This window comes from Phyllosticta capitalensis (assembly GCF_038381095.1).
Source record: "Phyllosticta capitalensis strain CBS 128856 chromosome Unknown BKA78scaffold_10, whole genome shotgun sequence".
Lineage (NCBI taxonomy): Eukaryota > Fungi > Ascomycota > Dothideomycetes > Botryosphaeriales > Phyllostictaceae > Phyllosticta > Phyllosticta capitalensis.
In genome coordinates, this window is record NW_027117448.1 from 1,692,825 (window position 1) to 1,707,427 (window position 14,603).

General features: G+C 55.5%; 8 protein-coding genes across 8 annotated transcripts; 4 read left to right on the forward strand and 4 right to left on the reverse strand.

The window, feature by feature from the left end:
- Positions 1-225: 225 nt before the first annotated feature.
- On the forward strand, positions 226-1,191 carry BKA78DRAFT_35908 (uncharacterized protein). The gene has a single exon (XM_066892370.1). It carries the CDS (start codon positions 542-544, stop codon positions 1,127-1,129), a length of 588 nt encoding a protein of 195 aa, XP_066740780.1. The 5' UTR covers positions 226-541; the 3' UTR covers positions 1,130-1,191.
- Positions 1,192-2,166: 975 nt separating this feature from the next.
- Positions 2,167-2,921, reverse strand: BKA78DRAFT_35894 (uncharacterized protein). Its single transcript, XM_066892367.1, has one exon. It carries the CDS (start codon positions 2,766-2,768, stop codon positions 2,313-2,315), a length of 456 nt encoding a protein of 151 aa, XP_066740781.1. The 5' UTR covers positions 2,769-2,921; the 3' UTR covers positions 2,167-2,312.
- Positions 2,922-3,661: 740 nt separating this feature from the next.
- On the forward strand, positions 3,662-4,258 carry BKA78DRAFT_257110 (uncharacterized protein; the record flags this gene model as incomplete). The annotated part of the gene is made up of 1 exon (XM_066885156.1): positions 3,662-4,258. The coding sequence occupies one exon, from the start codon at positions 3,662-3,664 to the stop codon at positions 4,256-4,258; it is 597 nt and encodes a 198-aa protein (XP_066740782.1).
- Positions 4,259-4,513: 255 nt separating this feature from the next.
- On the forward strand, positions 4,514-5,620 carry BKA78DRAFT_35930 (uncharacterized protein). Its single transcript, XM_066892376.1, has one exon. It carries the CDS (start codon positions 4,928-4,930, stop codon positions 5,510-5,512), a length of 585 nt encoding a protein of 194 aa, XP_066740783.1. The 5' UTR covers positions 4,514-4,927; the 3' UTR covers positions 5,513-5,620.
- Positions 5,621-7,486: 1,866 nt separating this feature from the next.
- Positions 7,487-8,007, forward strand: BKA78DRAFT_324340 (uncharacterized protein). The gene has a single exon (XM_066889275.1). It carries the CDS (start codon positions 7,628-7,630, stop codon positions 7,910-7,912), a length of 285 nt encoding a protein of 94 aa, XP_066740784.1. The 5' UTR covers positions 7,487-7,627; the 3' UTR covers positions 7,913-8,007.
- Positions 8,008-8,027: 20 nt separating this feature from the next.
- Positions 8,028-8,559, reverse strand: BKA78DRAFT_324341 (uncharacterized protein). The gene has a single exon (XM_066889276.1). It carries the CDS (start codon positions 8,547-8,549, stop codon positions 8,196-8,198), a length of 354 nt encoding a protein of 117 aa, XP_066740785.1. The 5' UTR covers positions 8,550-8,559; the 3' UTR covers positions 8,028-8,195.
- A 2,407-nt stretch (positions 8,560-10,966) lies between these two features.
- Positions 10,967-12,169, reverse strand: BKA78DRAFT_36059 (uncharacterized protein). Its single transcript, XM_066892417.1, has 3 exons — positions 11,606-12,169; positions 11,140-11,492; positions 10,967-11,043 (listed from the first exon to the last, which is right to left on the reverse strand). Exons 1-2 carry the CDS (start codon positions 11,803-11,805, stop codon positions 11,168-11,170), a joined length of 525 nt encoding a protein of 174 aa, XP_066740786.1. The 5' UTR covers positions 11,806-12,169; the 3' UTR covers positions 10,967-11,043; positions 11,140-11,167.
- Positions 12,144-13,574, reverse strand: BKA78DRAFT_36032 (uncharacterized protein). Its single transcript, XM_066892408.1, has 2 exons — positions 12,504-13,574; positions 12,144-12,452 (listed from the first exon to the last, which is right to left on the reverse strand). The coding sequence occupies exon 1, from the start codon at positions 13,224-13,226 to the stop codon at positions 12,534-12,536; it is 693 nt and encodes a 230-aa protein (XP_066740787.1). The 5' UTR covers positions 13,227-13,574; the 3' UTR covers positions 12,144-12,452; positions 12,504-12,533.
- Positions 13,575-14,603: the final 1,029 nt, after the last annotated feature.

Here is a 14,603-nt window from a genome sequence, read left to right on the forward strand (position 1 = left end):
TGCAAGCAATATGGTCGACCTGTGCCCATGCCCCTCCTCGAGCTCACCGTGCGCTCCACGGCCATGGCCTACTGGCAAAGTATCCATTCAGCTTGCTGACACTCAACATCTTTGTCCTACTCACAAATCCCCTTCATCAAAGGTTGGGCACCGCCATCTTTTCTGATCACCTGCCCTCAACTTTGCACGCCTCACTGATTCCTTCTGGCAAACGACCTCCGGCGACACACCACAACACCATGCTCGGCCGACTCGCGCTGACTTGGAATTACGGTGATATCACAAGCCAGGACAGCTTCCAATGAAGATGTGTATCGTATGACGTCGAATATATCCCGAAACCTCGAGCAGAAGAAATGGGCTCAGACTCACGGCAGGATCATGCTCGCTGGGCTGTTGTTGCGGTTGAAAGATGAGAGAGGACTGCAATCAACATGGTTTTGGCAGCTCGCCGTGCTGAAGTAGTACTGCCCGACCTGCATCAACCGCGCCGCAAACACCGCGCCCCCCCGGAATCGCAACTGCTTTGCCCCTTTATCGAATGATCCCTGTGGTGTTGGCGGCCCAGACTTCACAGTCGTCGAGCATCAAATTCAGCTACCAGCATTTGTCCCCATCACATCCCCGCATCGACATCTTCATGCATGCGACTACCCGTTTTGGCCCCTTGACGAACTCCTCTCAAGCGCGAGGCCATCTACTCAACCGCACACGTGGGCCTGCGCGTAAACAACCGAACATGTACAAAGCAGCCTCTCCAGCCTCAAACACCACATCGCCTTCGCCATTGGCCTCCTCCGATGCTGACCACATGTTGGTCGCGCTCTCCCCTGTCCTTCCCCTCCTGCGGCGTCACACTGCGCATCTTCACCCTCAGCCTCCACCTCCGCCTCGCCCACGCTCCGCCGTCCACCTGACCTCGCCCGCTCTGATTCCACCACTCATTCCGCCGTTCGTCCCCGGCGTGGCGCGGAGTCGATGCAGCAGCCCGCGAGGCGCGCAGACCACGCAAGCGCGGGTTTCAGCCTCATGTCGAGCGTGCTCGAGCCTGGCTGCTGGCGGCGTTGGTTGGCTTTCGTCCGGCGTGAGACGGCTCCGGCAAACATGGGGCGCGTCGCTGCACTGGTGATGATGCGCGAATCCATGGCACGCACGTCATGCCGCGATGTGATGCCCATGCGTGTACTTCTGCCGTACTTGGACGTACGTGAGCGGCGGGTTGATCTGGACATCTGGAGGCAGGAGTCTTCATTTATCTGTACCCCCTGATGTTGACCTGGGTTCTTGGCCAGCGTCTGGCTATGGCCCATATTCCGGATTCTGCCGCATCCAGGGCCATTTTCCGATGCCCAGCGTGGGAGTTACGCACCTCGCGGAAGTAGCCTCTCGCTCTGTTGCAGGTATTCACTGGTGGCCGCTGTCCGCCAGCCTTGCTTCTTTCAAAAAGTCTCGACATATATCAATGCACTGACGCCACGTCCCAAGGCATGCTCTCCTATCTCATGCTGAAATCATGGATTTGGTGTCTGTCTACTGCGGCTTGTTGGTGGCGCGCAGGTATGCTGGCTTTGTCACAGGCCTCAACTGATGGTTTGCGGGGAGGGGTCGGAACAATTTGTTGTTTGTGCTGCTAAAATTTCCTTCTCGTCGTTCTACTCCAAGAGTCAAGCATTGTTGAGGGGACGCTGATACCTCGTTCAACCACAAATTGAATGCCGGAATTGGCCGATGCTAAAATCCTGCATCACATGGTCGAGTCTTTCAATACAAAGCCTCCATGGCTATCCTCAATCACTTCGAACACCTACGACAAAGTCACTTTATGATCAAACCGGGAAACTTCCACGACCTCTGTTCCTGGTACCTGGTACTTCCCCTCGAGTACCGGCAGGTCCGTCATCGATCGCTTTCTTGGCCAGTCAGCCGGGCAGACAGCCTCACTTCTGCCTGCCCGATTGCCTGCCTATAGGCGTCTGTGCCGCTCGCCGGCCGCCAGCAGCAAGCCATCAACAGTGGTAACAATACGCTCGAGACGCGGCGTCAGCAAAAAAACGCGAGCGTACCGCCCGCGCGTCCGCTCATCCGCGTGTGGATTGACACCCCAGCAGGACCTAGGCTACAGCAGGTAAGCCGGTCCATCCGCCCACGCATTTGCCAAACCAGGCATAGTGGCAGAAGTCAGCGAATGAGCCGGAAAGACTGGCTATCGAATCGAGGAATTGGTGGATAGAGCATGGTGTCAAATGGTCTGAAGAGGGAAAAAGAAGAGAGAGTTTATGGCGGAGAGTTCGGTTGGTCGGGGAAAGCCTAACCTAGCTTGCCCGCGTTACACAACCAACGGTGGAAAGAGAAAGACATCGGCCGGCGGCTCTCCATGGAACGTCGGTGCAGTGCGAGGCGAGTTGGCGGTGGAGAAGTAACTTGGTCGGCGATATGGGAGATGCGGGTTGGGCATGCATATGGGTTGGGGTAGGGCGGAGGCGGGCACGGAGGCGGAGACGGAGACGGAGCTGGGCGCGGTGGTCGTGGTGGGCGTGGGGGTTTATATATTTTCCAGGGGGATGCTGGGGAAGGTCGACTACAGGGGAATCAGAGGCCGTTTGGTTTGGGCTCCAAGTGACCAAGTAGCGGTGTTTCTTTTTGGAGTACTGAGTAGATGATACACGTTTCGTTGTACGTTGTATACTGCATGTTTCGTTTTGGGTCCGGTCAGATGCAGTGGCCATGGGCGGCTGGATCAGCTGCAGGGATTTATATGGCAGCGTCATGGCCACCAAACGACTGACGACGGGGTGCGCAACATCACGGACGGATAATTGACTGACCGGCAGCGACTACAGTACAACAACAATGCTCTTGGGTTGCAGGTTGCACTCTTCTCCTCCTCTCAGCCTTATTCCATCTCGACGGTCGACCGCTGACCAAACAACCACGTCCAACTATATTTCGACCACCGTCCGCCTGGTTCCCCTCGTTCCGCCTGCCGTCCAAGCTTCGATCCCGACACCTTCATTTCCTCCGTCCAGACCACCATCCTCTCTGCCCTCTTCTCTTTCTTCTCTACAACTTCATCATGGACTACTCGTACTTTTCGGCCCCGCCCCAGCAGCAGTACTACATGGGCTTGCCGCCCACGCCTTCATACGATGGCATCGAGCACAAGATAAATCCCCACGTATGTATTCTTGTGGAGAAGCCTCGGCTGCTGCTCACTAATCCGCCCCAGGACAACAACAACCACCATCATCACTTTGACCAATTCCCTCTGCACCAACATCAACAACACTACTTTCACAACCTCCACTCGGGCTCGCCGCCCAATCACCACCACGCCGCCGTCGCCGGCCCCACCGCCCTACACCCCACCACCAGCGTCGACAGCGCCATCAACCTCGACCTCGACTCTACCCAACCACGCGTCCCGCCGTTTCAATCACAACATGCTCAATCCTTCCCGCCCGCGCCCGCTGCTCCTCCCGCCGCTCCCGCCGCTGCTCCCGCAGACGCCGGCTTCGCGCTACCGCCGCACTCGCCCACACGTACCCGGAGCGGCTCCTCGGACAATGATGACAGTGAATCGGCCAGCGGCGGGCACACGCTCATCAAACGGCCGTCCATCTCCTCGTCCATCACCGGCACGGCGGCCACGCCCTCAGGAACCATGACCTCGACAACCGCCAACCTGACGCCCGCCCAGTCGCGCCGCAAGGCCCAAAACCGCGCCGCGCAGCGCGCCTTTCGCGAGCGCAAGGAACGTCACGTCCGCGAGCTGGAGGCCAAGCTGAACGCGCTGGAAACAAGCACGCACTCGCTGCAGAGCGACAACGAGCGGCTCAAGCTGCTGCTGCAGCGCGCCAAGACGGAAAACGAAATCTTGCGCGCGACGTCGGGCAACGCGCGCGGCGTCGGCGGCGATCCGCTGCCCTCGCCCACCGAGGACGACGTCGTCACCGTGGCCAAGATTGAGGACCCCCACAAGGTCAACACCACCGGCCTCGGCCCCGGCGCCACCATCCTCTCGCGCATCCCCATCGTCGGCGCTGCCAGCTCTGGCAATCATCTCAGCGCGAGTGCGACGTGGGATCTCATCCAGGCGCATCCGGCGGTGCGGCAGGGCGCGGTGGACGTGGCGGATGTGTGCGAGCGCTTGCGTGGCGCCGCGAGGTGCAACGGGCAGGGCCCGGTGTTTGAGGAAGACTTTGTGTGGCGGGCGATTGAGGAGAGCGCGAGGGCGGGGAGCGCAGACGAGCTGATTTGAGATGGGCTTGGAATGAACGGGGTGGACGTTGATGGTCGTTGGGCCAGGAGTCCGTCTCCGCTCCACTCCACTCCGCCCCGTCCCTCCTCCCTTTGCAGGTCACCATCGCAGCGCGCTCGATTTCTTGTTGAAACGTGGCATGACGGTCGCTTCGCGCCGCGGCTACGACACTGTCGTCCAGCCGCCGCTTTCAGCTCCCGTCCGCCGCCATCCGGCCAATCCGAAGATGCCGACGTTGAGAGCAGCACGACACCACGGCCACAACGGCTGTTTCTGCGAGCCCCTACCTGGTGGGCAGGCGAAAGAATGAAAACCCGGGCCGGCGTCTCAACTACGCGGCCACGTCGTCAACCTGCTATTGGTCTGTAGTTCGTTCTCCAATGCTCTCAATGGAAGCAGCAGCGACAGGGTCGGCACTGGGCCGGCCAACGGACGGCGCCTGAACGGCACCGAAACGGAACAAACGCGCAAAAACGTCTCGTTCTCATCTTCATCAAAACCAGTTCCTCACGGCACCGAGACGGAGAAAGAGCGCAAAAATGTCCTGTTCCCATCTTTCTCACGACAAGTCTTTCGCCATCGCACGTCGCCCAAACACCGCGATCCTTCCCCCCTGTTCCCGATTTCCATCTTTCCTCCTCGATGCTTTGAGATGTCGAAACCTACCTTATGTCCACGCTTTTACGCTCCGCCATCACGTTTACGCTCCATCACGCCTTTTTAAAAACTTTCCTGATATACCCCCTTTTCCCTTCCTTTATGTTACTTCTTTATCCCCTTTTCTTGGATACCTGTTTTAGATCAACAAACCCTTTGTGGTTCCCCTTTTTCCCTTTTTGCGTGTTCGTATTGGTTGTTGGGTTCAGGAGATGTCGTTTCGCCACACTGTCCGTCTTGATTAGTAGCTGGTGTCTTTGGCCCGGTAGAGTGAGTGAGTTTGGCGTTTGTTCCATTCGGTCTCCCTCCCAACGAGTCCAGTCAAAAAAAAATTCGAATTCTTTGTCTTTGGCGATTGCAATCGCGGCTAGGAGGGGGTTCCTTGATTTGTTTTTTCTTTGGCGTTTTGGAACATTCTTCAGCTCAGTGGTGGAAAAAGGATACCAGAGACAATGCCATCCGGGCATCACAAAAAAGACGGGCTGTGAAGCTGACCCGGGCGCGGGAAGATGGCGACCACCATCGTGTTTGTCACGGTTGGCGATCCCAACGCCCGTTGGCCGTTCGCGGGATTTTGGCACGTCGGGAGCCCGGTAGAGAAAGGCGAGGTGCTTGATGTGGTTGTTGTGGACGAGAGCGAGAGCGAGAGCGCACGAAGCGAATGAATGAATGGATGAGTTGTGATGATGATGATGATGAAGTCTCTACCATGTACTTGTGATTTGGTGCTATGATAATGGGAGCACGTGGTTAAATTGACGCATGGATGCGTACGTGCGTGGACACGTACCTGGGATGAAGGTATAAAAAAAGGCCTTGCGTCCTCTTCCTTCGTTCTACTACTCCCAAGGGCCTCAGCAAGCCCCCATGAGACTTGTGCAGAAGCCACAGGAGCGTCGCGCACTTGGCTGGTCTGCCCATGCGGCGCAGCGTGGTAAACTGACGATCGAGAATCTGAACACTGTGAGCCTGTGTGTCTCTCTCTCTTTTTCTCTCATTCATTGCTAGGGTCAGGCCGAGCTTGTCACTTGCGGCAGAGGAGTTGGGGAGTCGGGGCGTGGCGTTAATGTGATTGAGTGATGCGTTTCTCCATTATTGAGGCATCACGAAGGTCGCCAACATCGTGTGATATGAAGTGGAGTAGACGCATCAAGGTGCGAGAAGTGGATTTGTAGTGGCGAAGCAGCGCCAGATCCAGACAGCAGACAAAAGTGTAGATATCAATCCAAGAAAAGGCAGCAGACCCAGTCAAGTTCGAGTTTGACACTGGCGTTTCCGGGCTTCGGAGGCGTCTGGTGAAGCAGATGCACAAGCGAAGAGCAAGGGGAAGAGGATGGAGCTTTATACTCGACCCAGCCAGAGCAAAGAAGCCATGTGATAGCCACATTATTTTCCAGTCTCATGATCACTACTTCACCACTACATCAGGAAGTGGGCAATGGTGAGCGCGTCGATGGGCGGACAGGTATAAAGCACCTCCTTCTCTCCTGCTCACCTTTCCTCTTTTCTCTCGTACAAAGCCGCAACGCGACTGGCGACACATGGCCGAATGGTTGAGCCATCAGAAGAACGCAACACTTGAAAGGCTAATGAGATGAGCCGACTGTGTTTGTCTGTTTCTTGTCTCCCTCCCATTCATTCCGGTGGCAATGGCATGTTGGTCCTTGCTGCGCCAAAGAATCGAGATGATAGTCTTCGTGATATGGCAATGCTGTTTGCTGTTATTGGCGCATTATAAAGGTAGTAAGTTTTGTGCAATAGAGGTTAGTAGACGCGTTGAGGAGCTGAAAGTGAGTTGCTGCCTTGCCTTGGCTTAAGATGTATGGAAAACGCCAACCGGATAAAAAAGTCACAGTTGCGATGATGAGTTCACGCAGAAGCGCAAGTCAGGATGCATTTGGCATCAGAAGTAGATGCTTTAGCTACGCTTGCGTAGGACAGCAGATATAGAAGCTGCGAATAGGAAGAAGAGCGATGAGCTTTTATACCTAGTCGTTAGGCGGAGGACGATCATGTGGTCAGTCGCTGTGACGTCACTCCAGTGGGACTGAGTGGTCGGTTGGCATCGATTCGACAGGTATAAAAACCCGCCTCTCCGGCTTTCCCTTCTTTCCCTCTTGCATCAACGGCGACTGGCACGCCAGATGTCTCTTCCATCAGAGATTAGGTCCCACTGCCGTCGCTCGCAAGCATGTTGACTGCGATTTCTTCATTGTCTTTCTCTCGCCTATTCCTTGCGTGTGGATGGAGTGAGTGTCGCAGAGCTAGGGAGACTTGATGCGCTCACTGCTACCTGGTGCTGGTTCTCATCATAAGTACTTCATGAAGACGGTCAGCACCTTAAGCTGCGTAGCGCGACCGTGAGACGGGGACGAGCTAGAAGTGAATTGCCGTCGTCAAAAGTGGGTCAAGCCCAAGCAGCGGACACAAGTGAAATGGATTAAATGGTCCATTATGGGCAGCAGCGCAAGTGAGCCAGCAAAGGAAGACTTCCGCTTTAAATGTGTCTGGTGAAGCTGATACAGAAGCTGAGAATCAGGAGGAGAGGGAGGAGCTTTTATACTCGGTTCGGCCAGAGGAAAAGCGGCGCGTGATAACTGCAGCTGATCGCTGCGTCACTCGTGGGGGAAAAGTAGGGGATCAGGAGTATAAAAACCCCGTCCCTCCTGCTTCACCTTACATCGTCCCCCCTTTTATTAAGCCGCAACGCAAATGGCAGGACAAGAGCGCGCCAGGCATCTCTATAGCCAGAGGGAAGTCTCACTCTTCCGCCTCGCGGGCATACTGGCTGTATTTTCTTCCCTGTCTTTCTCTTATTCATTCCTTGCATGTGGATGGAGTAAGTGTTGCAGAGCACATGTCATAGAGGTTTGTTGCCCTCACTGTTTTCTGGTGATATTTCTCGTCATTTATACTTCTTGGAGACGACCAACACCTCGCGCTGCGGCCTGCGCTGCGCGACCGAGAGACGGCGATGAGCTGTCGTCAAAGATGTAACACACCCAGCCAGCGGACAAAAGAGTGTGTTGCAATCGATGTATCCGTAGCAGCGCAAGTGAGCCAGCAAAGGAAGACTTCTGCTTCAACGCGCTTGGCGAAGCTGATGCAGAAGCCGAGAACAAGAGGAGGGCGGGAGGGGGGAATTTATCTTGGTTCGGCCGGAGGAAAAGCGGCGCGTGATTCCTGCGTTTTTGGGCAGTTTTGTGATCGCCACGTCACTTCTACGCGAAAGTGGGCGGTGACGAGCGGGTAGATCAGGGGTATAAAAACCTTCCTCACTTCACCACTTCTCCGGTCTTGCATCTGCGACATCGTGGCTTGTCTGGCTGGGGGAGAAGAGCCCCGAAGCTGGACAAGTAACTGTTCTGGTGAACGTCAACCGATCCCACATACACTTTGTGTTGGCGTCGGTGGGGTGCAGCTTTCCAAGTCCAGAGGTGTCGGGTGCTTCGGCGGTTTGCGGTGGCAGACCATCACTTCTGCATAATGACGCAGAGCACCACGATTTCACGGGAGCAGTCGGTGTCCCGCAGATTCCGACGTGGTTGCCTGGACTGCTCGAGACAAACAGGAGAAAGAGTAATGTTAGCGTAAAGGCGCGAAAGAAAGCCACAGTAGTGGGTCGACAAGGCATACGGTGCCTGAAACCTCTGGCGGCGCGGTGGTGGAGGTAGGAAGAGAGCAGGAGCGGGGTCTTTTGTACTCGCCCCCCGGGAGAAGAAAGGGACAAACGACCGACTGGGACGCGCGTGATCTGCACATTCGGGCTGTGATGTCTTTGGCAGCTGGACTATCAATGCCGAGTGCTCGTGATCAGTGGCAAAGCGACGGACGGGCTATAAAATCTCCCCATCTTCCTCCTCTCTTTTCATATCCACATCCAGCGCAGTCCGGCTCGAGGCGTCATGAAACGAACTAAGGACGGTACCCACTCTTTGGCCTCGAACCATGGGAAGACTAGACTTGTTTGTGCCTCCTTGCTCTGTCTGTCTTGACTTCTCCTTTTAGCTCAGTGGTAAGCACTCCAAAGTTGCCGAAAAGTCTATTTTTGGGGTGATCGTCCGTCATCATTGAGAAGTAACAATGCTCGCCACCAAATGCGCTCAAGGCCGTGATGCAGTCCTCAAGGACCAGTGATCAGTAGCAGAGCAACGGACGGACAGGGTATAAAAGCCTCCCACATTGCTCCTCTCTTTCCACATCCACATCCAGCGCAGTTTGGCTTGAGGCGCCATGACAAAACTTGAGCAGCACTCACTTTCCGGCCCCAAACCACGAGAAGAAATGACTGGTTTGTGCCTCGCTTCTTCGTCTGTCTTGAACCCAGCTTTCAGCTTAGGGGAAGGTGAGTACACCGAAGTTGCTCTACAAGCTGGTTTCAGGAGCTGTCGTCCGTCATCATTGAGAAGTAATGCAGCAGAGCATCATTTGCACAAGAAGCCGCAACTCAGCTTTTCCTTAAGCTATCTCAACCCCGCGAGACTTACATTCTGACTCGACTCAACCAGAACGCTCTGCTCGCGCAAGCCTCCCGAAGCCCGAGTCGCTGCTTCTCAGCGGCATTTGACAAAAACCAGTCGTGGGTTTTTGTAGCCTGAGGGGTCCAGCCAGATGGTGGTCGATCCGCGAGGTTGGAGAGGGAGGATGCAGGAAAGGGGCAGGGGATTTTATACTCCCGCTGTCGAATTCGCTTGCCCTGGATGGTCAGTGCTTACATGGGAAGAAAGCCTACTGGCCCATTGGTTGACTGGCTGGCTGCCTGCTGGATGGACAGGTATAAAAGCTCCCCGTCTTGCCACTTTCTTCCCTTGCACAACCAGCTGCACCAGGCACAGCGACATGACGTGTTGCTTGTGATTGACTCTTCTTGGCTACAAACCAAGAAGAATGCACTCTGTGCCTCGCTTCTTTGTCTATCTTGACCCCAGTTTTCGGCTCAGGGGTAAGTATTCCAGCCTTGCGCAAAGCGTCAGTTTTGGGAGTTGTCTTCCGTCGTCATTGAGAAGCACTGTAGCGGAGCATCACTCACACCTGAAGCCGCAACTCGGCTTCTCAAATTTTCTCATCTCTGCGAGACTTGGACTCAACTCAATCCGACCACTCCCCAAGTGAACATTGATTTCGCGCTGCAAGAAAAGCCAACAAGTCGTCTGGGCTTTTGAACCAACAGTCAATAAAGAGAACGTTTGTGCTGATCCTATACTGGTCAATCCGCATGGTTGGAGTGGAGAGGAGGGGAGACAGGAAAGGGCCGGTGGTTTTTATACCCTTGTGGGCGTACTCGCTCGCCCCTGGATGGTTAGCGCTCACGTTGGGGGACGGGCGCCTGACTGACTGGCTGGCTGGCTGTTGCCTGCTGCCTGCTTGATGGACACTTATAAAAGCTCCACTCCTCGCCACATCTCTTCCTTTTACATCTGCAAGCACACTGCCGCTTTCGCTGTGAGACTTCGAGGACCAGACCTGAGCACTTGTGTGGCCTTCTTTCATTCAGTGACAACGGTGTCACTTCTTTGTTTTCTGTTGCCTGGGATAATTGATTTGCTCCGCAGGAAGATTTGGTGTCAATGTCGTGGGCTGTAGCTCATTCATCTAACTCAATGACGTCTGCCATCAATGTTGCTTGATGAAGCAACACCATCACCCCCGTTTCCTAAAAATTGCTTAAGCCCAGTCACGCGAAAGACTCCCAGGCGCACCGCAAGAGTGTCGTCGTCATAAATGCGCGAGCAACCAAGTTGCCTTAAACGCAAGCTGTTTCACTTAGGGCTTGCAAGTCGCGCAGTGAAGCAGTCCTGACATTGAGAGAATCAGCGAGCTTTTGTATTTCGAGGGGCAGGACACATGCGGTTGCGTCGACGTCCTGCACGTGGGTCGTTCCTAATCACATGGTCAGTAGCTCACCGGCGGTCAGTGAGTCGAAGGGTATAAAATCCTGCCGTCTTTCGCAGTCTTCCTGTCTTTTACGACAGCAAGCGGAGGCTCTGGGCGGCCTGAGAAACGACAGGACCTGATGAGGGCGACTGGGAAGGCCTCACAGGAAAGGGAAATGTGTTACTTTCTTGCTTGCTTCCGCCTTTCCTGCTCCCATCCACGCGCGTGGGACTGGAGGAGTGAACGGCCTAGCTCTTTGACCAGACTGTCAATCACTCTTCATCATCCATCTGGAGCAACCGAAGTCGTATGCCATCACTATACCGTCATGGGGAAGACCATTGACATACGAGGAAATCCAACTTTGCGGACTCATTGCTAAAGAGAGCAGAGACTAAGAGTAGGTTTTCGCTCGCAGACATCTCTCCAAACCACCACAGTACGAGTTGGACGCGCAATTTTTGTGACCGAGCAGTCCATGGTCATTGCGAGCACACGTTTCTGAAGCCGTGGATGCTTGTGGAGGAATGAGGAGCGCGGGGAGGTTCTTTTATAGGCGGTCCAGTGATGTAATGGCACCTGAAAATTCGTCGTTTGTCTCTTACCGTGCGCAAGACTGTTTTGGGTAGTCATGGGACCGTCGCGGTTGAAGAGATCACGAGAGGACGAATGCGGTGGGTATAAAACGCCTCTTTGTTGCCTCCTGTTTCTCTTCTCGACATCAGCAAGCGACCCACGTTTCCAGTGAACATCATGTTGGCCATGCCCGACTGCGACTGCTTTGTGTCAACATGACTAGAAGGCAAATTTACTTGCCTTGTTTGTCTCGTTTCCTGCGTGGTCGAAGTCAGCGCCACCAAAGAACCGATACTTGTCAATGTCCTGATTCCTGTGCAGATACTGCAGATCAGCAATTTCACACAGTGAAGAACACCATCTCCGCAGTCCAAAGCAGAGCAGCCGAATGGAACCGCTTTGATGGAAAGAGAAAGTAGAAAACGACACAGTCCCCGCATAGCGGGCCGCGCTCCCTTCTTCTTGACCTTTTCAGCTCCTAGAGACAAAAATTCGAGGACATTTCAACAATGCTTGAAATGTTCATACATAGACAGCCATGGCACCCACGGCAGAGCGCAACGGCCACCCGACGCTTTAGCTCTGACGAGCAAAAGATTTGGTCAGTGCGTCGTATCCAAAAATACGTAGATACCTTTCCACATCTAAGCGACGCGACGGAGCGCTTGCTTCCGGCAGTCTTGATCCTCCTGATGAAGCTGCATCACCACCAAATCCACCACCCCGGCGTGGATGAAAACGAAAGCGACGAATGCATTCTCCTTTTTAGTAACACCACAACGAAGACAGACGGCCATGAGAAACGGGTGCCACGTCTGACGCGCCGCCGGCCCGCTTGGGTGCCGCGTGTTCCGGGTCACGAGCGGCAGCGGCGGACGAGGCGTCTGTTGGTAACGAACGACAGCACCACCACCGCGCAAACGAGTGGATGAACGGACGAACGAGAAGACGAACGACTGATGGACCGGTGCCACTATCTACCGGCGTGCCGGCCGATGTTTGCCGAGGTTGACTCCCTAGTACCGGGAGGCGTCTGTCCGTACGGTGGAAGTCATCACTCTTTCATCCACTCTCTCACTCACTCTCTCTGGTAGTCGGTTAGCCAGGGGCGCAGCGGAGCGCGGAGCGCGGAACGCACATCTGGCGGGGATCCCCTCATCCCATCATCTCATGCACGCAAGCACCATAAGCGAGCCTGATCGCCGCCGGGATGGCTGCTAAATATACCGCGGACACGAGCTTCGAGGACGTGGGATTGGGGAAACTGTGTACGCGATGGGGTGTGTCGTGTCGTGTAGAGAGAGGGTCGTGTTGTCTGGTCTGGGACCGAGGAGGCGAGAGAGGCGTCGGTTCGCCTTTTTTGCCGGATGGATGGATGGATGGAGAGGGTTTGGGGAGTGTTGGGTGAAAGTCTGCTCCTACGTACTGTACGTCCATGCGTTTTCGCGCGACTGGCACAGTACTCCGGGATGAAAGAAAGAGGACCCATCAAGAGAAGACCTGAATTTCGGTCTTTCAGCTCGAGCGTAGATGTGTTGAGAGGGCCGCAAGCCGTGTCGACGCATCTCGTCTTGCAGCAGGATTCCGCTCGAGTCTGGATGCACGGGGAACCCGGTTTTTCTTTTTCCCCTGCCACGCTTCCAACCATCTCTCCCCGGAAGCGAGCAGAGGAAGCATCAGACGAGATGAGCGGTCGGGATGTCCGCACACGCGCAATGAGATCAGATGCAGCGGCAGCATCCGTTTTTCCGCATGGAGCCGCGGCCAGGATGGCTGGCGCGTGCATAACCAGGCGGATAGGCAGTCGACTCGTCTCTCCGCGGGGAAGAGGAGAGCGACACGAACAGACTACGCCCAGCATGGCAGACGCCGACGACGCGTGACGGCGGCGGGGTCCATGGCTCGCGTGCGTTAGTCAGGGCCGGGGCGGTTAGGGTCCCAGCGACGATCGAGTGGCCGCGAGTTTGACTGGTTGGAGGGAGATGTGGTGGCCTGGAGAGGTTAGCTTGGTGGGCATAGCGTGGTGGTAGTGTGGAGAAGGGTCTGTCCAGCCAAAAGCCGAAGAGGAGAGCGACACGAACGGCGAGGTAGTATCCGCCATCCGTGGTGTGGCGGTGGGTGAGCTGGCAGTCGTGAGCGAAGAGGCATGAGGTTGGGCGCTTCGGCGACTGCAGCATGAAGGCTTCGCAGGCCCGTGGTTGGTTGGTTGTCTATAGCGAGAGTCTGCGCGACAGGAGCACAACACGAGGGCACGCACGCCCCCAACGCTGCTCCATTCCAAGATAAGCATAAAATAGCCTTATTGCTTGCGCCTCTTGGCCCCATGGCCGCGCTTAAGTCGGTCGGACTGAGGGATATTTGCTGGTTTGTTGTTGTTTCGAACAGTAGGTTGGATAGTTGTCGACTCTTTTTTGACGAGGGCAAGCAGACTTTTGTCGCAACACATCAGGGGCAGCCATACCCGTTCCTGTCATCCACCCATGCACCCCCTGAGCAGCCTCCACAGACTGGGCATAAGCTTCGAGGCGCGTGGCTTGGCCCCAGACGGACTCGTCCTCTCAAGCCGCCCGCATCTGGCCTACGGCTCTGGCAGCTGCCCGTTTGAGCCTGGCCGGCGCCATGGTGGCCCCAAAATAGCGACGGTGCAGCTGGGGAAATTTTGACAAGTCGAAGGAAGACGGCACCGTTGGCTGCCTTCTAGGGCTGCTACCTACCACAGTCGTGGTGTGGTGGCTTGCATTTTGCACACAGCCAGTCCAACAAGTAGTTATATACCGCATCGCCGAGACGCGGACCTCAGCCCTGACCAGCCCACCGGTCCCTCGCTCTCTCCACCACCTCCAGCGCCATGCTGCGTTTGCTGTTGTAATTCTGTAATTGTCGTCGTTGCTTTTGCTGCGCCTCTCGTTCACGAAAACCACGAAACCAACTCTACACGCCCTCCTTGCAACCATCCCTCCTTTTGCTGGTATCACCGTCGATTAATTACGAGTCCCTCCTTCCAAACGACCATCTCCACGTCCTTGCTTTCCCCGATTGAATTTGAACCTGGTATCCCATCTCACCTGACGAGCTATCAGCGACAGGTACGTCCCAGACTTTTTTCCTTTTCGTTGGTTGCAACAACTCTTGTGCAACCAGGCCGGGTCCTTCCCCTTCAGCTTCTTGCCGCTGTCATGCGCATGCAGCTGGTAGCACCTGCATGCGAGTGGCCGCAGCAGCAGGAGCAGCGGCGCGT

What these genes read in the sequence shown, in the direction of transcription:
- BKA78DRAFT_36059 (XM_066892417.1), bottom strand. Translation starts at nt 11,805, where the DNA reads ATGCGGGGACTGTGTCGTTTTCTACTTTCTCTTTCCATCAAAGCGGTT. An exon ending in CAGGAAACGAGACAAACAAG is followed by an intron (nt 11,493 to 11,605) that starts GCAAGTAAATTT and finishes GAAGAGAAACAG; the next exon opens with GAGGCAACAAAGAGGCGTTT.
- BKA78DRAFT_324341 (XM_066889276.1), bottom strand. Translation starts at nt 8,549, where the DNA reads ATGCCTTGTCGACCCACTACTGTGGCTTTCTTTCGCGCCTTTACGCTA.
- BKA78DRAFT_324340 (XM_066889275.1), top strand. Translation starts at nt 7,628, where the DNA reads ATGGCAGGACAAGAGCGCGCCAGGCATCTCTATAGCCAGAGGGAAGTC.
- BKA78DRAFT_35930 (XM_066892376.1), top strand. Translation starts at nt 4,928, where the DNA reads ATGTCCACGCTTTTACGCTCCGCCATCACGTTTACGCTCCATCACGCC.
- BKA78DRAFT_36032 (XM_066892408.1), bottom strand. Translation starts at nt 13,226, where the DNA reads ATGCTGGGCGTAGTCTGTTCGTGTCGCTCTCCTCTTCCCCGCGGAGAG.
- BKA78DRAFT_35908 (XM_066892370.1), top strand. Translation starts at nt 542, where the DNA reads ATGATCCCTGTGGTGTTGGCGGCCCAGACTTCACAGTCGTCGAGCATC.
- BKA78DRAFT_35894 (XM_066892367.1), bottom strand. Translation starts at nt 2,768, where the DNA reads ATGACGCTGCCATATAAATCCCTGCAGCTGATCCAGCCGCCCATGGCC.